General features: G+C 48.3%; 1 protein-coding gene across 1 annotated transcript in view; it reads left to right on the forward strand.

Annotated features, from left to right (window-relative positions):
- Positions 1 to 2,249: 2,249 nt before the first annotated feature.
- ACAN (aggrecan) overlaps positions 2,250 to 22,530 on the forward strand; it is a 42,889-nt gene continuing 22,608 nt past the window's right edge. Inside the window, exons 1-11 of the mRNA XM_006867166.1 lie at positions 2,250 to 2,319; positions 6,315 to 6,698; positions 7,624 to 7,798; positions 9,218 to 9,345; positions 11,511 to 11,804; positions 14,204 to 14,566; positions 16,625 to 16,799; positions 17,151 to 17,278; positions 18,896 to 19,189; positions 20,692 to 20,907; positions 21,317 to 21,934. Of these exons, the coding sequence (XP_006867228.1) occupies positions 2,250 to 2,319; positions 6,315 to 6,698; positions 7,624 to 7,798; positions 9,218 to 9,345; positions 11,511 to 11,804; positions 14,204 to 14,566; positions 16,625 to 16,799; positions 17,151 to 17,278; positions 18,896 to 19,189; positions 20,692 to 20,907; positions 21,317 to 21,934 (2,845 nt within the window). The remainder of the gene's footprint in view (positions 2,320 to 6,314; positions 6,699 to 7,623; positions 7,799 to 9,217; positions 9,346 to 11,510; positions 11,805 to 14,203; positions 14,567 to 16,624; positions 16,800 to 17,150; positions 17,279 to 18,895; positions 19,190 to 20,691; positions 20,908 to 21,316; positions 21,935 to 22,530) is intronic.

A 22,530-nucleotide genomic window follows, 5' to 3' on the forward strand; every position in this document is an offset into this window, starting at 1 on the left:
TTTCTAGATCTTTCTTCTGGGTGGACTCAAACCACCAGGCTTTCAGTACAATCCATAGACTCCTTCCCCTATCAGATAATATTTCCTAATAATATTTCCATAGAAAGGCAGTTTCTCTCCCTGCCTCAGCACCCCACTCACACACTCGGCCTTCACCTCTCATCCAGTTCCTGCTCCCCATGCTCTGCTCTTCCCTTCATTCGGGGCTCCCCTCTGCCCCTTCTTCTGCCCCAGCTACCCAATCCCCTGGCCAGCACCTAATTTGGTTTTCCATAGGAGAAAGGCCTCCCTGTTCACCAGGCTATGGTGGGACGGCGCTGGCAACCTCAGTCGCCTGGAAAAAAAGACTCAGTGAATCCTGAGACACTTGGAACCCAGACAGAAAGGAATTTCTCTCTATTTTCCTTACAGCTGAGAAAACACACATGAACACAAGAGCATATTTATTGCGATATTTCTATCCCAAAGTTTACTCTTAAAAAAAGAGAGAGAAGAAATAAAATTAGTTTCTCTGCCCACTCCACCTCTACCCTCAAACCACCCCCGCCCCCCACCTTTTCATTCCTTCACATTTCCTGGTCTAGGCTAGGGAGGAAAACAGCAAACCCCCCCAGCCCCACAGAGAACCACTGCATCCCAGGACAATGTCCGGGCTTGTTCAAGGAGTCAGGGAAGAAATATAACTCTGAAAACATACACAAAACTTCCCAATGAAGGGTGTTCTCAGGGAAAAAGAACAGGTGGGTCTTGTGTCTAAACACGGGCAGGATCCCTGAGGCCTTGGGAAGAGAGGAGCCCACAAGTCTAGGCCCCTTCCCCAGAGTGGAGAGGACATCTTACCCTTTTACCCTCCGGGGGACAATTTCCTAACTTTGGTCGTTTGAAGATCTCCACAGCTCAGCGTTCCCTCCCAGCACCAGAACCTGGAGCCCCAGAGCTGTCTTATTTAGCAGTCTTTGTAGAAAAATGCCTGAGGAGAAACAAGGGGCTACTTCTCATGACTGGGATTTTCCAGACTTCTTATGGTGTGAGGGAGATGTGTCTTAGCTTTCATCTCTTTGTTGTCGGTTACAGTCAAGTTGATTCTGACTTAGGGAGACCCCATGAGTGTAGGACACCCCAAGCTGTGCTCCATAGGGTTCTCCATAGCTGGTTTTGGAAATGCCCGTACAGATAACCCTTTCATTTCCCAGGTGACCAACCTTTGTGCAATGAGTTACCGAGAGGGGTAGAAAGATGCCCCACTCCAAAGGACCGGAAGAAAGGGTCACCCAGAGTCCTGGACCCCATCATTTCTGGAATGGCAACACCAGTGCCCTTGGGATCTCTCCTGGAACTGGGGCCCCTCAGGGATGCTCCCCTTGCCCCCAAGTCTATATAAGCATGTCTGCTGGATCATGGACCATCCTGCAGAGCTGAGGTTGGGAAACCAGGATCCCTCAGCTGTGCATTACTCTAGCTGCTGAGACCAGCCAGTTGGCCATCAAAGCCACTCAAGCACACATGTATCATCACCGTGAGTCAGAATCAACAGCAACAGGAACCCGAACTTCTTGGGGTCTATCTCTGCTGGCCTGGTGGGATACAAGGTCTCCAAACAACTGCTTACAACCATGTGGGCTGTGTTTTATACAATTCCGGGGCAGCGGGGGTGGGGATCACTTTATATTGTTGTGGTTGTCACAGAATTGTGTAGTTATTGGAAGAGTATTTCTGATTTTCGTGAAGTCATTGTTTCAGCCAGCAGGAGGGCTATCGGCTCCTAGGCTCTCACTTGCCACCGTAACTGTTCATCTGTGTGTCCCACAATCTCCTCAAGAGCTCCATGGGTCTGGATCTTGCCTGAGATCTTGGGGTATACTCCATCCTAAAGCACAAATTGTTGGAGTTGAAAGTGATGAGGGCGTGGAGTTCATCAGGGGATGTTAGGCAAGCCATCTGGACCTGGGGGATTCCTGCAGATGTGGCTTCACTGTTTGGCAGGCGTAGATTCCTTGGAGAAGCTTTTCCAGCCTACTGGCTTGTAATTAATTACTCTAAGAAAACGCATCTGAATTGTGAAGATTTTATGAGGGCAGGACTTGCGGGCAAACATCTCACAGACCACATTCAGTCTCCTTATCAAGATGTAATTTCAGATCTTAGACGTGGGATTTGTCACCTGACATGTATGTCACATGATCCTCCTCAGCCTCACCATGCCGCAACTGTTCAAATCTCACCTCTGTCTTTCCTCTTCCAGGTGAAATATGACCACTTTACTGCTGGTGTTTGTGACTCTGAGGGTCATCGCTGCAACCATCTCAGTAGAATTTCCAGGTGAGAACATTCCCACTCAGGCTTCCTTTGTTCCGCAGGTAGCAAGGACTAGATTCTGGGTACCAAGAACTCACTTGTGTGTGCTGCTGCTGTTGTTAAATGTCATCGAGTCAGTTCTGATTCTTCATGACCCTGTATAGGGTTTCCAAGGAGCAGTTGGTAGATTTAAACCATTCACCTTTTGGTTACCAGACCAGTGCTTATCCTACAGGGTCTCACCAGGACTTTTGTATGCTGCTAGCCCCAGGGAAATAATCTCCCCTTCCCTGGGGCTGTTCATGTCCTTCCAAATGCACACCCACACACCGGTATATGCATGCATGCATGCACACATACACACACCTGTATACGTACGCATGCATGCATGCACACATACACATGTATGCACATCCAGGACTGCTCGCTCAGGTAATAACATTGCTCCTGGCTGCCCTCTGAGATGGACAGCTGGCAGGGAGGCCACCTAGCAGGTGCCAACCTCCCCAGTATCCTTCTCAACATGGTTGTCACCTAGAGCTCCTGCACACTGAGCTTGGAGTGAGGCAGGACAAGGAAAACCCCACCAAAGAGTAAAAACTCTCAAGGGCAGAGCAGCTGGAGCCTCAGAGAAGAGAAAAAAATCATCTGAGAAACAAGCCAAATCAAGTCTCAACAAATCAGACAAGTCTTTGCCGTTCTTGGCAAACCATCCTCAGGAAGCCCCACAGGTCTCTTGATTGTGGCTTTTGTCGTTAGGTTCCATCGAGTTGGTATCAACTCATAAAGCACAACAGAACGAAACACTACCCGATCCTGGGCCAACCTCACAATCATTGCTACGCTTGAGCCCATGGATGCTGCTACTGTGCTAATCCATCTCTTCGGAGCTCTTCCTCTATCTCTCCAACCCTCCAGTATACAAACCATGATATATCCTTCTTCAGGGACTGGGCCCTCCTGACAATACGTCCAAAGTATGAGAGACGAAATCTGGCCACCCTGGCTTCCAAGGAGCATTCTGGCTGTATTTCTTTCAACACAGATCTCTTTGTTCTTTTGGCAGTCCATGGTACTTTCAATTTTCTCCTCCAACACCATAACTCAAATGCACCAGTTCTTCTGCAGTCTTCCTTATTCACTGTCCAACTTTCACATGCATATGAGGTTATTGAAGAGACCATGGCCTGTGTCAGGCGCACCTTTAGCACTGGGTAAAGATCTGATCATCGTGCGCTTAACAAATGGACAAACCACCCACTGGCACCAAAATGGCCTTGACCCCAAAGTGGGTTTACTGATACCAGTTCCTCCCTTAGTTCCAGGCAAGAGAGCCTCTGCTCTGGGCCATACACCTGAGAGGCCCCTTCTGACTTCCAGCCCAACCCTCTCCAAAGGATGAGAAGTTATGTACACCCATACCCGTGTTCTCCCTTTAGATCACACTCTGGGTACCCAGTATGCCCAGAATCCCCTGTTCTAATGGGCCCAGTCCCCTCCAGGGTCTACATTACGCTCTACATTGTGCCTCTCCTATGAGTGGACCACATCCCTGTGTGAGTCGCCCCTTGTCTCATGAGGGACTCAGCGATGGTTATTTGCATGCAGTGTTTGACAGAGCTTAGCTGTGAACCTGGGGTGTCCACAGTATGTGTGTGGACCTTGCACAGCGCAGGGCAGAATCAGTTGGGGGAGACTGGGGCTCCCCTTCTTCCATGTTATCACATTCCATTGCTGAAATCAGTCCCATGACTCAGCTTTCATCCAAACCATAGACAGACCACCCCCAGGGAGGAACACACTCATTAGAACACTCAAGCACACGAGAGCCAATGGCATTTGCTCATTTGAGAAGGCAGAAAGGACTTGGAAAGAAAGACAAAAGGCGAACAGTAAACAGAGAGAAAATGTTAAGAATGCGGTTTCATTGCCAGGATTTCAATCACCGTCACAAAGTGAGATGTGCATGAATTATTGAATGGAATACCAACCGGCTCTGTAAACTTTCACCCAAAATACAGTAAACATAAATAAAATGAAATAAAGAGCCCATGGATTCTACATTTGAACTTAGCTTGCCAGATCATTTTGAAAGGTAGAATTATTCAATAGGAGATACTTTCTTTAACAGTCTATTGGCTTGACTGATAACTTCTAAATGCCTAGCCATTTGGTACACAGTTTGGTACTCTAGCTCTAAGGCCCACAAATACCCAGGCTCTTACTAGAACCTGGGGTGGTTTGCTCACACAGGCAGACAGTCCAGTCGGGCTTGTTGAGAACTTCAGAGTCTACAGAGCTGGGTGTGGCTCTCCCCTTCAGCTTTCCCCGGTTGCCCACCGCCACCACCAAAACCATGTGTCTTAGAAGGTGCTGGGGCAAATCTTTCAGGGGAGATGTTTGTGGAAGGGCCTGGCTGGGACTGTCTAGGATATCAAAAGGTGAGAGCTAGACTCCAAACATTCCTGACTCGCCCTTCCTTGCCCTGTTATGTATCTACCACCCACAAACATCTGAAACATTTATGTCCAACCTTTAGGTGCCCCTGGAAAGAGGATTTCACTGTGAAAAGTGCTAGTTTTTTTCCCAGAGAAGTTTCTTTCCCATTCCCGTCAGGGTCTTTTACTTCTATCGGGACTGGGTGAACCTGTGGCACCTTCCCTATGAATGCCTGCCATAGTTTTTTGTGGCGTCAGCTCATATTCCTTCAACCCCTCTGTCTGACTCTCTGCAGACAAGTGTGTCTGATTTTCTCTAAGGGTTCTCCAACGAGGCCCCTCGCATCCTTAATAGCAAAAAGAGATTGACTTATCTCCCTGAAAGGATGGTAAGGACTCCCCCAAAACTCTTGGGTGTTTTGTGTCGTCACTTCCAAAGTTGTGTGGATTATTTTCTACCACATAGTGCATTTTTTTTTATTATTATTATTTTCATGTTTACCATTACCAGTTGCCCTCATGTTGATTCTAGCTCATGGTGACCCCATGTGTGTCAGAGTAGACCTGAGCTCAATAGGATTTCTAGTGACTGGTTTTTTGGAATGAAATTACCAGACCTTTCTTTGGAGGTGCCTCTGGGTAAAGTTGAACCCCCTGTCTTTGGGTTTACAGTTGAGCACATTAACCATTTGTCCCACTCAGGGACTGGTAAACATAATTTTCCCCAAAATCATTGAATGAAGTTGTCACTCCAGGAAGACTGGTCCTATTGATCCTATACCTTTGCATCCTGTAGGGCAGGGGTTGAGAACCTTTTTCTGTCAAAATTTACAACATCATTTGTGGGCCATACAAAATTATCAACTTAATAACTAGCCTGCTATATTTGGCCAAACATTTCATTGTTGTTGTTGTTAAATGCTATAAGAGATGGTTCTGACCCACAGCAACCCTGTAAAGGGTTTCCAAGGAGCAGTTGATGAGCTTGAACTGGTGACCTTGTGGTTCAAATCAACTTTGCAGTCCAGCGCATTAACCTACAGCACCACATCAGGACTCACCCCTAATGTGATGGTTGGAACTGCAGTTACCTTGGCAGGGCCAGACCAAATGGCGCTGTGGGTTAATGCACCAGACTGCAAAGCCGTTTGAACTGCAAGATCAGTGGTTCAAACTCACCCAGCTGCTCCTCAAGAACCCTATTCAGGGTCGCTATGGGTTGGAACCAACTTGATGGCACTTAACAACAACAACATATGGCTCACAAGCCAGACGTTCCCCATCCCTGCTGTAGAGTTTGAGAAACAAAAGTGTCCCGATGCTGGTGTTCCCTTTGCCCTTCTCTGGACCCCTATTCTGGCATCATAGCTTCTGTCTTATGGTACAGAGACCAGGGGTCTTAGGAATGTGGCTCTGGAGATATGTTTTCAGATGGCACAGAAGTATCCTGATACTTCTTAGTTCAGCCCCCACTGCCCCAGTGTATTCTCAGAGACGTGCAGTCCCAGAAGGCTGCCAAGCAGGCTGGGTTATCTTCTCTAAACACTAATGGGTCTGTCTCCCACCCTACTTCCCCGACAGACCATGACACCTCATTGAGTGTGAGCATCCCTGAGCCTTCCCCTCTGCGAGTCCTCCTCGGAAGCTCCCTCACCATCCCCTGCTACTTCATCGACCCCAAGCACCCTGTGACTACCGCCCCCTTCACTGCCCCCCTCGCCCCAAGAATCAAGTGGAGCCGTGTATTCAAGGAGGAGGAGGTGGTTCTCCTGGTGGCCACCGAGGGGCATGTGCGGGTCAACAGTGCCTACCAGGACAAGATCTCACTGCCCAACTACCCAGCCATCCCCAGCGATGCCACCCTGGAGATCCAGAATCTTCGCTCCAACGACTCTGGGATCTACCGCTGTGAGGTGATGCATGGCATTGAGGACAGCCAGGCCACTGTAGAGGTGGTGGTGAAAGGTGAGCACTGCCCCCACTGACACAAGAATGGTGTCCTCGAAGGTGTGGGCCCAGCCAGACTGCCTTTCAAGTCCCGGCTCCTGCACCTGCTGCTGTGGACCTCAGTCACATCCTCTGTGGAATGGGCTGATGAGTTCACTCTCTGGAGTGTTGTGGAAACTAGATAGAGCTAAATACATCCTGGCCACTGTCACATGATCAATGACAGTTTGTGCTTCGAAATGATTTGTGGTCATCCCCATTTTGTAGACAGACAAGATGAGGTTACGTGGCTTGCCTTAAGTTACCCAGGAAGTGAGTCAGAATGCTTCGTGGCCCTTCATTCAGTTGTCTCTCCCTCCTCTCCCTGCATCCCCTCATCCCCAGTACCTGCAGCCAACGAACAGACTGAAGACTATTAACCTGGTTTCCTTTCTCTTGGTGGCCCAGGGAGAATGGCTGGTACTTGGCTGGCTTCAGGAGTTTGGTCGACATCAGATTTTTTGCAGTGCGTGGTGCAGTAGAAAGCTCTTGAAATAAGTCTCACTTCTGGGTGGGCCTTATCCGCACTTCTGCTAGGTTGCCCCTGACTAAGGGTGCCTGGGGCTATCAGTACTGTCTCTGTCCCTGAAACAAAATGGGGTCCTGGAATGACAAGAGAAAACTACAAGGAAGCACACAGATTTGGGTTCAATTCAAAGAAGGACGTTCTGATTATCAGAGGAATTGAAAAGGGGACATCTGTGAGGTAGTGAGCTCCCTGTCGCTGTGGGTGTTCCAAGAAAGACAGAGGGCCTACATGCAAATGTGGACAGGGCACCCATGCTATAGGCCCAGAGTAGATGACCCTAAGATTCCTTTTGATGATTGTTGTCGTTCCGAGGGTCTCAATGCCTAAAAGCAACTGTGTTTGACCCGCTCTCTCATCTGCTTGCCCTGCCTGCAGGCATCGTGTTCCATTACAGAGCCATTTCCACGCGGTACACTCTGGACTTTGACAAGGCGCAGCGGGCCTGCCTGCAGAACAGTGCCATCATCGCCACACCCGAGCAGCTGCAGGCCGCCTATGAGGATGGCTACCACCAGTGTGACGCTGGCTGGCTGGCCGACCAGACCGTCAGGTGAGCTCCCCGCCCGCAGCCAAGTGGACACTCCAGCCTGGGGACTGCAGTGCAGAGGCCACAGTGGAGTGAGACAGATGGTGGTTCCGGCCTGACACTGAGGCTGGCCAAGACTCAGCCAGGAACCCATCAATCTATCCCCAATTCTTGTTATTTGGCCTTGTGGTAGAAGGAAGGGCTTCTGGCAACTCTGCTTTTAAAAACTAGTTGTCATCAAGTTGACAGTCACTCCTGATGACCCCATGTGTGTCCGAGGAGAATGATGCTCCCTAGGGTTTTCAACCACTGATTTTTCGGAAGTAGAACAATCACCAGGCCTTTCTTCCAAGGTGCTTCTGGTTGGATTTGAACTCATCACCTTTTGGTTAGCACGTTAGCTATTTGTACCACTCCAGGGACTCCAGCAGCCTTGCCTTACGTGAGCATTTTCTCTGTGCAAATTACACATTCTTACCCATTTTCCTCCTATACCACAATTCCCTCTCTTACTAATTTATGTTGTGTTTAGTTTTTTAATTGAAATGTTCTTATGTATTCTTGTAGATCATGTATACTCACTCCCTTCTTGTTTTTAACAAGCAATATACATATATCAATCTTCTTCGCACCTTTTTTCCTGAGTGCTTGTAAGGAGGGGTAGGCTTGCAAAGCTGTCTGGAGATAGAGCCCTGCCCTGAAGCCATCACAATTTGTTTTAAATAAACCTGTTAAAACCAGATTTGATGATTAATTCCAGGTGCACCACAGCTCTAACAGTAAGAGCTTGAACCACAAAGCCTCTACAAGGAAACAAAGGCAAATTTGAACTGACCACGTTTTGGTTAGTGGTTAAGCATGGTAGCTATTTGCACCACTCAGAGGTTTAGCATAAAGTCAGAATCCATACCTCAAACCCCAATACTTGTAAGCTGTGTGACCTTGGACAAATTGCTTAACATCTCTGAGCCCCAGTTTTCTCAATGTAAAAAAAACTTGTTTTAGCATCTACCTCATTATGTTGATGTGAGAATCAAATGACACAGCATTAGACTCAGTAAACTACAACCTGAGGGCCAAATTCAACTACTTCCTATTTTTGTCAATAAAGTTTTATTGGAACTAGCCATGCCTATCATTTACACAGTGTAACTGCAAAGTCAAGACTTGCAACAGAGACTGCATGGCCTACTAAGCCTCAAATATTTACTATGTAGCCTTTACAGAACTAGTTTGCTGGCCTGTGTTAGAGCACTATGTCCGGTACCAAGAAATATCAGACAAAGAGGCTTACTTTAGTCATTGGTAACAGTATAAACAGATCGAGGACACTCAGGGCCAAATGCATGACCTGGTCATCTTGTTCTCCTATGAGGGAAAACATAAGATCCAGGCCACTTGGCTTCCTTACTATCCCCTGAGTGTCACACCCTCACTTTGCAGATACCCCATCCACCAGCCCCGGGAAGCCTGCTATGGAGACAGGGATGAGTTTCCTGGAGTGCGAACCTACGGCATTCGCGACACCAACGAGACCTACGACGTGTACTGCTTCGCTGAGCAGATGGAGGGTGAGACTGCCCAGCTTACCCCTTCACCCCTCTTGCACTCCTGGTCACACCGCGTCTTCTGAGTCAGAACACTAACTCAGACATTTCTCTGCTTGACACCTTTGGCCCTTGGCTCTGCTGTGCCCAGAGGGAATGGAGTTGGGAAGAGAGGAACCCCTTACCCCTGCCTTCAGAAAGGGCCTTCGTGGCCCCAAACCCAAAATAAAAACTAAACTCACATCCATTGAGTCGATTCTGACTCATAGCAACCCTTCATAGGGTGTCCAAGACTGTAACTCTTCACAGAAACAAACTTTGTCCTGAGGAGCGGCTGGTGAGTTTGAACCAACAACCTTAGCAGCCTAACCCAAGTGGCTTTCAATGGTCCAGAAGTCACGATTGATTCCAAAAACTGGTATCAGATCTCTCATTTGGGATTCCATCGCTGTCCCAGGATCCTTGTGCCATCTGAACTCAGCCTTATCATCTCCACAAGGGACACCCAGGCCACTCCTGGGTGGGCCCATGTGAAACATAGTTCCAGGAGAGCTGTCTCTCCAGCCACCCTATCTCAGCTCTGCTGCTGCCAGCCCCCAGCCCTGTTCCAGGCCAAGTTCTAGATGCAAAAGGGTTTTAACTGTGATCACAGAGCTGCCCACAGTACCCAAACATGGAAGCAACCCCCTCCCTCCACTGCCTTTCAACATTCCAGACTCGCTTGGCCCTCTTAGACACCTGCTCACAACTCCCAGAAGGCTGGGAGAAGACCAAAGCTCTGGCCCCCTCTCTCACCACCATTGCCCCTTGCCTTATTTTCACCGCAGGGGCCAAGGTGGCCTGTCAAGAAACAAGTATTTGGGTTCCCATTTTGGGTTAACATAAGACAAACAGCTGTAGAATAAACACTGGACTGTGCACCACCAGGTCAAACCCACTAGCTGCTCCTCAAAAACCCTGTACAGTCATTATGAGTCAAAACCGACTCGACATCACTTAACAATAACAACATAACAAATATAACAGCCAATTAGAGCTGCTATTTAGGAACCAGTATTCTCCCTGAGAAAAACCCACTGCCCCCATCCCTACCCCTGGCACAACCTTGTCAGGTTATTGGAAATAGGTTGCTGTTTAAAAACTAAATAAATAAATAAGAGCTTATAGGTCCTATCAAATGCCCTGATAAACTCCTCAGGGTCAAGATCCTCCCCTCCCCCACCACTGTTAGGAAAACACTGCTCTAGGGGTCAGGGTCTGACACTTGCTTTTCCTGTAAGAACTGAAATGTTTCTCAGGAGTCTCCTTTAGGTGGGCAATGCTGAACTCATGGAAAAGACCTCGTCGTGGTGGAATGTTTCAGAGCAAACTATCCAGCGGCAAAGATACTTTTGGGCAGGGGGAGTTTCAGCCCTCAAATTGACTCTACCCTTCCCCCACCTCTTTGCCCTTTGGGCTACTACCTTCTTCTTCTCTTTTCAAAATTGTGCTACAGATAATACAAGGAGGTGTCAAAAAAAAGTTCATGCAAAAAATTCCCTGATCTTTGAATTCTGTTTTCCCATGAACTTTTTGAAACCCCTTCTAGTCAATGACTCATCCTTACCCCTCCATCCCACCTCTGGTATCCAGTAATCAACTTTGGACTCTACATTTGTTCCTTCTACCACATGGGTAAGGAGCTCTGGTAGTGTAGTGGTTACGAATCAGGCTGTTAATCTCAGGGTCAGCAGTTCGAAACTACTAGCTGTTGCGTGGGAGAAAGATGAGGCTTTCTGCTCCCGTAAAGATTTACAGCCTCGGAACCCCTGTATCGGGTCGCTATGAGTCGTACAGAGAACTGACTTCACAGCACATAACTACCACCACCACCACCACATGGATCAACCCTGAGAACATTTTTTTTTAAACTGTGCCAAGTCGACTCCAACTGCTGGTGACCCATATGTGTCAGAGTAGAACAATGCTCCCTAGGGTTTTCAGTAGCTGGTTTTTCACACGTAGATCACCAGGCCTTTCCTCTGAGGTACTTACTTCCGGGTGGAGTTGAACCTTCATCCTTTTGGTTAGTGGTCAAGCACGTTAACTGTTTGCAGCACCAGCCCTCATGGTGGTGCATGGCTCTCTCTGGGGATGCCAGGTGGAAGAGGTGGGGAGGAGTCCTCACCCTGCTGCTGTGTCCCTTACAGGTGAAGTCTTTTATGCCAGGTCCCCCAAGAAGTTCACCTTCCAGGAAGCAGCCATGGAGTGTCGGCGACTGGGTGCCCGGCTGGCCACCACGGGCCAGCTGTACCTGGCCTGGCAGAATGGCATGGACATGTGCACTGCTGGATGGCTGGCCGACCGCAGTGTGCGCTACCCCATCAATAATGCCCGGCCCAGATGTGGGGGCAACCTCGTGGGTGTGAGGACCGTCTACATGCACAGCAACCAGACCGGCTACCCAGACCCTTTATCCCGATACGCCGCCATCTGCTACACAGGTGGGAAGGGGCTCAGAGGAAAAGAAGAACTGGGAAAGGTGGGGAGGTGTTGGTTCTCATCCCTTCAAGGAACCACTGAGAACCTGAACCTCATAGTTTTGGTAACCAGTTATCCTGTTGCCATTAAGACAATTCCAACTCAGTGTGACCACTTGTGTGTCAGAGAACTGTGCTCTACAAGGTTTTTAATGGTTGAGTTTTCAGATGTAGTAGAGAGCAAACCTTTCATCCAAGGCACCTTGGGATATTTTCAAACCTAGAAACTGAGCACATTAACCATTTACACTACCCAGGGACTCTCACCACCTCCCGCTCCCTCCTCCTGTGTGCGCGTGCGCACACACACACTTATTGGTCCCTAGGATGTCTGATGTGGCGCTGTCCTGTCAGCACTGGATTTCAAACCACAAGGTCTGCAGTTCAAACCTACCAACTGCTCTTTGGAAACCCAATACAGGGTCGCTATGAGTTGGAACTGACTTAACAGCACTTCGCAACAACAACAACAAGATTGTTGTTGCGAAGTGCTGTCGAGTCGATTCCGACCCATAGCGACCTTGTATAGGGTTTCCGAGGAGCAGCTGGTGAGCTCGAACCACCGACCTTGCAGTTCAAACGGCTTTGCAGTCTGGCGCATTAACCCACAGCACCACACCAGGACTCCACAACAGGGTAGGCCAAGTGTAATTGAAGAGAAGGGAAAGTTTTGATAGGGTCTTCAAGATTTAGACTAAAATAATTTGACTATACCTATAACTTGTATTTACCAAGAAATAGACTCCTTAAGCCCTAATTACACTAAGTGCTGATTCTCAAGGGGGGAAACAGTGGAGGAGAGGTTACATACATTTATGCAGAATTGGTGATGGTCACTGCTATGAAGTGCCGTGGAGTTGGTTCTGACTCATAGTGACCCTGTATAGGGTCTCCAAGGAGTGAATGGTGAGCTTGAACCACCAACTTTGCTGTTCAAACCGCCCTTGCAGTCCTGTGCATTAACCCGCAGCGCCACACCATGATTCCTTGACCTAAAGATTTAGCAGGCTAATTTTTAAATTTTCTGCCAAAATTTTGTATGGCCCATGAATGATGTTATAAATTTTGGCAGAAGAAAGATTTCCCACTGATGTTCTAGTAGGATGAGACAGGCAATAAATATTAAACACAATAGAAGCATAAATTACACAGTGTGACAGAAATGGGGAAATCTCATGGAACAGCTAGAGGGGCACAGGGAAGGGAATCCAGTGGCTGGGGTGAGGTTACACATGAAATGGATGATCAGAGAGGTTTTCAAGGAGAAAGTGAACTTGAACATGGACTTGTGAGGAGGTGCATTTTCACTCTCCTGATTGATAAGTAAGGAGCCTTGGTGACTCCATGGGTTAAGCATTGGGCTACTAACCAAAAGGTCAGCAGTTCGAACCCACCAGATACTCTGCAGGAGAAAGATGAGGCTATCAGCTCCCATATAGATTTACCACCTCATAAACCCTATAGAGCAGTTCTACTCTGTCCTATAGGGTTGCGAGGAGTTGGAATCGACTAGACAACTGTGGGTTTAGTTTTGAGTTGGCGAGTGCTAAGCGGGCAAGTCTACATGGAATGGTGGAAGTTACTCTGGGGTGTCTTTTCTTATCATTTATTTTATTTTTCGTGGTTGTTGAGAGTTCTTTCCATTGTTTTAAAAATATAGAGAGATCATACATTTGCCAACTCACAATTCAATACAACCAGTTGTGTCCTTCATGTGTGCAGCCATCACCAACCACTGGTTTTGAAGTCCTTTTATTCTCAGAGAGTTTCTCTTTTTTAATAGCTATCTAGTCTGTTCGGGCCTCACTTGTCTGTGACTCTCATGGAGGTGGTTAACATGTATGGCACTGTGGGTTAAGGCGCTGGACTGCAAAATTGATTTGAGCCACAAGGCCGGTAGTTCAAGCTCACCAGCTGCTCCTTGGAAACTCTTTACAGGTCTCTATGGATTGGAACTGACTTGACAGCACTTAACAACACCCAACGTCACTTTCATCCATTTTACTCCCTCCCACATCTTCTGCAAGATTTCAGGGTTTCCCTCTATCGTTGATTTGCATTGCCCTTTGGATTGTTACAATTTCAGATGGTCAGTAAGGCGGGTGCTGTTGTTACATGCCATCAAGTCAGTTCTGACCCATAGAGACCCTATGAGTCAGAACGGGCTCAATGGCATTTAACAACAGCAATAGAATAAAGAATAATGGGAAGATTACCTCAAATAGGGAGACTCCTTCAGTGAGCTGGGCCAGGATCCTGGTACAAAGAAGGAGAAGGACCCAAAGCCCTCTCCAGCCTGTCCCTCATGCCCCTCAAGGCAGCCCAGTCTGAGCCCTTAGAATGTGTCTTTGTCCCTGCCCCAGGTGAAGACTTCTTGGACATACCAGATAACTTCTTTGATGAGGGTGGTGAGGAAGACATCACCATCCAGACAGTGACCTGGCCTGAAGTGGAACTACCCCTGCCCCGAAACACCACTGAGGGTGAAGCCAGGGGTAACGTGATTGTTACAGTGAGACCCATCTTCAACGTCTCACCCACTGTCCCGGGGCCCTTTGCCCCAGTCCCTGCCTTCCCTGAGGCTGAGAACCAGACTAGAGAGACCGCCAGCACCTGGGACTTTCCCGAGGAACCCACGTCAGGACTGGGACCTGACTCGACCTTCACAGACGAAGACTTGTTCATGCCAGTGACCGCCGCTCCAGATGGAGTCCAGGTCCCAAGGGGTAAGTATCCACCCTTAGGGGATGCTTACAAGAGGTAGTGAAAAGAACTGGCCTGGGCATCAGGAGGACATTCTGGCTGTCCCTTAACTTATGCTGGGACTGGGGGTCTGAGCCAAACCTCTCTCCTCTCAGCCTTGGAATTCCTCATCTGTAAAACAAAGGGGGTCGATAGACCAGACCACTCATATCCCTAGCATGTTTGTCTTTGTCTTCTTTTAATCATATTTTATTGTACCTTGGGTGAAATTTTACACAGCAAACTAGGTTCCCATTTGACACACTATTTGGTGACATTAGGTACATTTATCACAAGGTGTCAGTGTTCCCTTTCATTGGCTTCTGGTTGTCCTGTTTCCAGTACTCTAGTTTCCCTGCCCCCTTCTCACCCTTGCTTTAGCGTAAATGCCAGCCTTTTGTCTTGTGTAGGTGGTTTTTCAGTAGCGCACAATACTCACATGTAATATCCTTTATTTTGTGGGTCATTTTGTTGTTTCCACAAAAGATGCTCTCGGGGAAGTCTCAGTTCAAGGTTTAAAGAATATCTCGAGGTGATAGACTCAGGGAGTCCTCTGGTCTAATCTGATCCAGCTAATCTGGGCTTTTTTAAGAAGCTGAATTTTGTTCTATATTTTTCTCCCATTCTACCTCAAACTCTTTTGCTAAAAAGCATTTATTTCAAATAACATCATACATGGTCACTCAGTACGTACCTTAGATAAAGGGGGCACAGAGATCCAGGAGAAGTTGGGTTCAGACCTGGGATTCTTCGCTCTATGGGTCCTTTTGCCCCATCATACACCTCCAGAAAATAGAACCAGCAAACTATGGCCCATGGACCAAATCCAGCCTGCCACCTGTCTTCTTATGAACTATGAGCTGAGTGGTTTTACATGACATTTGAGATCTTTTATGAAATTCTAATTTCAGTGCCCATGAGAAATGTTTGCAGGAATACATCCACCCCCATTTGTTAATATGTTGTCTACGGCTGGCTGAGATCAACAATGGCAGAGTTGAGTCATTGTGAATGAGTTGTTCATAAAGCCTAAAATATTTACTATCTAGACCTTTCCAGAAAAGACTTGCTGAGCCATGTTTTAGGGTGATGGTGTTCCAGGTGCTTAATAAATGTCTGGAAAATTAGGATGCCACATAGAGCTCAGCTGCTCCCCCAAACAGAACTTTCTGGGGTGGCCTTCATGAAAGCCAGCCTTAGTGATGGTCCCTCCCAGGACATGGCCATCCAATCCCCACACCTGTAATGCTACCAAAGGAACTGCCCAGATACATACAGCAGGTTGGAGAAGAGGGGTTGTTGAGAAGTTTGGGGTAACATCATTAGTGGCTGACCCCAGGGTTGCCCAGGACTAGAATGAGCTCTACTGGCCACCATAGATAGACAGTACCAACAGACAATGACTGTCTGACTCAATACAGGACAAAGAAGACGGGACAGATGCAGGCTGGGAGTTCACAGCCTGTGGTATACAGCCAGCTGCTCAGAGAAAAGTCAAAAACAAATATGTATTCAGCCGAGTACAATATTGGTCAAGGGCTGGTAACCTGTTTGTGAGCCATACCTTTGAGAATCTGACAAAAGCTAGGGACAACTCAGAAATAATCTACTGCACACCCATACAAATGTTTGCAGACACACCCAGTAGGGCGTCCCACCCCCAGAGCCCTAGACCAGGAACCAGGCAAAAGAATTACCAGTGATACTTTGATTTCCTCCTCATCCTTCTGGATGTTTCCTAAATGTTCTGTGATTAACACTTCTCTCTTAAAACAGCTTTTTTATAGCTTTTTTTTTTTTTTTGTCTTAAAGAGTAAGTGGACAATGAGCAGCCGTGGTATGATGAACCCAGAAAGGGAGAGTTTAGAACACCCAGGGTCTCAAAGGGCTTTGCAGGGAGTTGACTGTCAATGGGGAAACATAAGTGATTTATGGGGGATTAGGGATGGAAGAAGGGGAGATCATTCATTAAAAAGCCAGGGTACCCACCGCATCCCACTCTGTGCTCTCGTGGACCCCTTCCTCTTTCTCCTCCCATCCAGGGGTCGTGTTCCACTACCGCCCTCAATCCACCCGCTACTCCCTGACCTATGAAGAGGCGCAGCGGGCCTGCCTACGCGCAGGCGCAGTCATCGCCTCCCCAGAACAGCTCCAGGCGGCCTACGAAGCCGGATACGAGCAGTGTGACGCTGGCTGGCTGCGGGACCAGACAGTCAGGTAAACGAAGGGCCCAGCTCCCCCTCCCGGGCCACCCTAGGGGAAGATGGCACCACATCCATCACAAAGCAAGGACCCAATCCATTGTGGTTCATTACTCCCTTAGTCTCTCCCCAGATGAGTCATATTCTGAGAAGGTGAATATGATTTATCAGGCTAAGTCCTCGGGAATCTCCTCCCACTCCCAAGAGACCCCTCCTCTGGCCACCCAGCACCCTTCCATGGGGCTCACCATCTTCGGAAGCCATCAGACAAGAACATTCACCTGCTCAAGTCCCCAAGGCAGATGCTAGTCTTATCCTGGGGCCCTAAGAGCAGACCCTTAACCTCGACTCCCATGCTCCTTTGCAGATACCCCATTGTGAATCCACGGGCTGCATGTGTGGGTGACAAGAACAGTAGCCCGGGGGTCAGGAACTACGGTGTGCGCCCATCAACGGAAACCTACGATGTCTACTGCTACGTGGACAAACTCGACGGTACAGACCACATCCTCAGGGAGCTAAGGGGCAATACTAGAGGGAGGGACCTGTCACCATCTCACACACACACACACAAACACACACACACACCGCCCCTCACTCAGGTCAAGACCCTGTCTCTCTGCTTGATGGTTCCTGAGACTTCCTCAGCATTGTGGGTAAATAAATCCACTTCTTCTAAATGAATGCTACACACACCACCTGCCACTTGTGGCGTCCCAATGCCCAGGAGTAAATCCAAGGTTCTAAGACGTCTTGTAGTAACAAAGAAAGAAAAAAGACTTTTAACCCAGCATTTCCCAAACTATTTTGACCTTTTATTTTGTTTTGTTTCACTTAGTTTCATTTCAACTAAAATTCCTCCAAGTTAGTATTCCAATGAATCCAGTTTTTGGAAATACTGATATGCTGGAAATAATTGACACCCCCTTGTTTGGGGGCCTTGGGCAAGTTACTTAGCCTCCAAGGACTAGGCCTCAGTTTTCTCGTCTGTAAAATGGGCCTGATTTATATTCACATCAGAGGCTTTTGAGTTTTCAATGAGGTATGTAGGAAAGGTACCTGATACATGTGGATAAATCAGCTTTCTTTCCCCTAAATCGGGTAGGGTGCTGTTGTTGTTGTGAAGTGCTGTCGAGTTGGTTCTGCCTCATAGCTACCCTAAAAGGGTTTCTAAGGAACGGCTGGTGAGTTTGAACCACCTAACCTGAGATTCAAACTGACCTTGTAGTCCAGTGCATTAACCCGCAGTGCCACATCAGTTAGGGTGCTAGGCAGTAGAAAGCAGTGGTCACAGGACCTAACCCCTGACTCAGTGAGTTCTCAGGGTGGGGGTGGGGGGAATGGGCAGTTCAGTAAGAATCGCACTGCCCATAGTAAGTACTGCCGTGTAGGACAGGGCAGCACAAGGGAGCTGCCCCTTTTAGCAAGAGTTGTTGTTGTTGTTGTTGTTATGTGCTATGGAGTTGGTTCCGCCTCATAGTGACCCTGTATAGGGTTTCCAAGGCTGTAAATCTTTATGGGAGCAGAAAGCCTCATCTTTCTTCCATGGAACAGCTGGTAGTTTTGAACTGCCGACTTTGAGGTTAGCAGCCCAATTCGTAACCACTACACTACCAGAGCTGTCAATTGCTGTCAAGTTGCTTCCACCCATAGTGGCCCTGTATAGGGTTTCAAAGGAGTGACTGGTGAGTTTGAACCACAGATCTTGTCATTCAAATCAACTTTACAATCTAGCGCATTGACCCACAACACCACACCAAGATTCCCTTAGTGGGAGAGGGGGACCTAAATGTCACCAGAGAAAAGAAGGAAGAATGACTGGGAGTTTCCCAGTAGAGTCATCAACTGGTCCCAGTTTGGCTGAGACACCCCCTTTTTCTTTAGCACTGAAAGCCCCAATTCCCTAGTCTCATACAAACCAGCACCCCGGTGTCCTGGGAGTTCTGAGTGAGCAGTTGAGACGGGGCGTGTGTGAGCTGGACAGGGTTTTGAGATTGTGTATGCTGTGCAGGTGGGGATCCTGGTAAGCAGGGCCAAGGGTAGGTATGGAATGAGTGGGAGCCCTTTCCCTAGCTTGGAAGGTCCCAAACAGCCACCTGCCTCTGCCCCCAGGAGAGGTGTTCTTCGCCACACGCCTGGAGCAGTTCACCTTCCAGGAAGCTCTGGAATTCTGTGAATCCCAAAACGCCACGCTGGCCTCCACGGGCCAGCTCTACGCTGCCTGGAGCCGTGGCCTGGACAAATGCTATGCTGGCTGGCTGGCTGACGGTACCCTTCGCTACCCCATCACCAGCCCGAGGCCCGCCTGCGGTGGGAATAAGCCGGGTGTAAGGACTGTATACCTCTACGACAACCAGACTGGCCTCCCAAACCCGCTGTCTCGGCACCATGCCTTCTGTTTCCGAGGTACGTGCCTCAATATCCCCTTTGTCTTGGAGGCAGCTCCCTTAGGCTCACCCTTCTTGGCCCTGCCCGCTCTAACCCTCCATCACAGCAAGGGGGAGTATGGAAGTCAGTCCTGCTGGGGCTGGGGCAGTTGAGGAGCTAGCATGACAATTGGCCTTGAACTCAAGGCAAGTATGCCCTTCTAAAGATCCTAGGCAAGTCCCCTAAACTCTCTGCTTTATCTCTTACAAAATGGTGATGTAATACATCAAGGGGTGCGGTGCGGATTAGCTGGAATGATGTGCATGGAGCCCTTGGCATAGTGCATGGGACAGAGCAAGTACTCACTAAATGTTAGCTTTTATTATTATTAGTTGTATATGAATTATTTCAATTTTTGCATCCTACTCAAATTTTCTCCTGCTGGTGAATATTTTTGAGATGCATTTATTTTCTTATTCCTAGTTTTAATTGAGCCATGCTATGTCAACCCTGTTACTCCATTGAGGTCATCAACTCAGTTCATTGCTGAGCTCTGATTGGATGAGTTCTCAGGGGTCCTTGAGTGTAGGCTTATAAGTGTGTAGATGGTAGAAACTGCTCGTGCTATCGTTTACACGTTATACAACTGAATTGGTGGGGAAAGGAACCCAACTTCTGTGCTGGATAATATGAAAGAATGAGTTTACTGGGGGGCAGGAGGCAGGGGGCAGAGCATGGCTAGGAATTTAGTCTCATACTCCCAGAGCAGGGAGGAGTCCTGAGACAAATCCTCTGGAAGTGGATTTATAATTCTTCTCTGCAACTTCTTTTTAATCTATCATTATTTCAAGATAAAGTTTTAAAAAAACCAACACATGTTCCCTAAAGTTTCCCAGACTCCAAGATCATCTTGCAAAACCAGAATCAAAGTTAATTCAGCCCTATTCCACCAGCCTCAGGGAGACCCATCCCCTCCCAGAGATTAACTGTCACTTCACTTCTTTGAATCTCAGTTTCCACATCTGTCAAATGGGATAGCAGTATGGATCTCCTCAGGTTATTGTACAATTAAATGACTTAACTGTACATAAAGCCCTTAGAACCCTGTCTGGCATGTTTGATTTGCCGCAGGCTGCCCTGGACATCACTGCTGAAGGTGCGTGCATGTTGTTATTGTATAGTGGTGGTGTGCTATGGAGTCAGTTCCAACTCATAGCGACCCTATACAGAGTTTCCAAGGCTGTAAATCTTTACAGGAGCAGAAAGCTTCATCTTTCTCCCATGGACCAACTGGTAGTTTCAAACTGCTGACCTTGAGGTTCACAGCACAACTCTTAACCCCACCGCTACCAGATGTTTTGTAGTTGCTGTGTATGGCTTTCATTCTTTGAGAAGGCAAACAGCCATCACCTGCCCTGGGCAGGGAAGAAGTGGCCCAGCCAGCCAGGCCCTTATACACAGTCCCTGGTTCCTCTCCAGAAGGCCAGCCTGGAAGGGGTCACAGAGGAGGGAGGGAACCTGACCATTCACATCCCCTTCAGGTATTTCAGCGGTGCCTTCTCTAAGAGAAGAGGAGAATGGCGAACTCACACCAACCCCCAGCTTGGAGGACTGGATCGCTACCCAGGTGGTACCTGGCAGGGCTGTTGCCCCGTTGGGGAGAGAGATGACCACAGTCCCCAGCTATACTACTGAGTCAGAAACACAGACGGAATGGAGACCAACCTATACCCCAGTAGACACTTCTCCACTATCAGGTTGGTACGGGGCATGCCCTGAAGTCCCAGATGCCTGCCTGGCTAGGGTGTGTCCAGGGATAGCTTCTCCACTTGTGTGCTGGCTGCTGTGGGTACTCAGCCACCTCAGCTGGCCTCTAGGCTCTTCCCTGCTGAGAGTAATCCTGGTCCCTTCCTTCTTCTTTCTGTCCCATTAGAAAGTGTCTGAACACATCACTGAACTCTTGAGAGAAAAGTTTTACTGTGGAAAGAATAGAGTGTAGTTTCTCCTATAAGATCTTAAAATGGGAACAAGTTAATAAACCTTTGCCTCCTTTTTCTTCCTCTTTTTCTTCAGGGATCCCTTCCATTGACTCAACAACGGAGGAAGCTATGGAAAGTCCTTCTGTATCGGAAGTACCCTCTGTGTCTAAGAAGCCATTCACCTCAGAGGAACCGTCCACCTCGGAGGAACCGTCCACCTCGGAGGAACCATCCACCTCGGAGGAACCGTCCACCTCGGAGGAACCATCCACCTCTGAGGAACCATCCACCTCTGAGGAACCCTCCTCCTCTGAGAAACCATATACACCTTCACTCTTAGTGCCTAGTGAGACTGCGCTGCCAGGCTCTGGGGAGACACCTGGGGCTCCCGAAGTCAGTGGTGACTTCACAGGCAGTGGAAAAGCTCCAGGAGGCTTTGACTCTAGTGGACAGCCCTCAGGAGAAAGTGCAAGTGGACTACCCTCTGGAGACCTTGATTCCAGTGGACACATTTCCACAGTGGGCTCAGGCCTACCTACAGGAAGTGGACTGGCCTCAGGTGAAGAAGACAGAATTGAGTGGTCCAGCACACCTGAGATTGGCAAGCCATCCACTGGAGGCGAGGCCATAGAGGGCTCTGTTTCTGGAGGAGGGGACTTCAGTGAACTTCCTTCTGGAACAGAAGGTCTTGAGACCTCTGCTTCTGGAGTAGGGGACCTCAGTCAACTTCCTTCTGGAGGAGAACATATAGAGACTTCTGCTTCTGGAGTAGGAGACCTCAGTGGGCTTCCTTCTGAAGGAGAAGGTATAGAAACCTCTGCTTCTGGAGTAGAGGACCTCAGTGGGCTTTCTTCTGGAAGAGAAGGTCCAGAGACATCTGCTTCTGGAGTAGGAGATCTCAGTGAACTTCCTTCTGAAGGAGAAGGTCTAGAAACTTCTGCTTCTGGAGTAGGAGATCTTAGTGGACTTGCTTCTGGGAGAGAAGATGTAGAGACTCCTTCTGGTGTAGGGGACCTCAGCGGACTTCCTTCTGGAACAGAAGGTATAGAGACTTCTGCTTCTGGTGTAGGAGACCTCAGTGGAATTTCTTCTGGAAGAGAAGATCTAGAGACTCCTTCTTCTGGAGTAGGGGACTTCAGTGGACTTTCTTCTGGAACAGAAGTTATAGAGACTTCTACTTCTGGAGTAGGAGACCTCAGTGAACTTTCTTCTGGAACAGAAGGCATAGAGACCTCTGCTTCTGGTATAGGGGACCTCAGTGGAGTTTCTTCTGGAAGAGAAGATCTAGAGATTCCTTCTTCTGGAGTAGGAGACCTCAGTGAACTTTCTTCTGGAACAGAAGGTATAGAGACTTCTGCTTCTGGAATAGGAGACCTCAGTGAACTTTCTTCTGGAACAGAA

The sequence above is a fragment of the Chrysochloris asiatica genome, unplaced genomic scaffold (genome assembly GCF_000296735.1).
Source record: "Chrysochloris asiatica unplaced genomic scaffold, ChrAsi1.0 scaffold00101, whole genome shotgun sequence".
NCBI lineage: Eukaryota > Metazoa > Chordata > Mammalia > Afrosoricida > Chrysochloridae > Chrysochloris > Chrysochloris asiatica.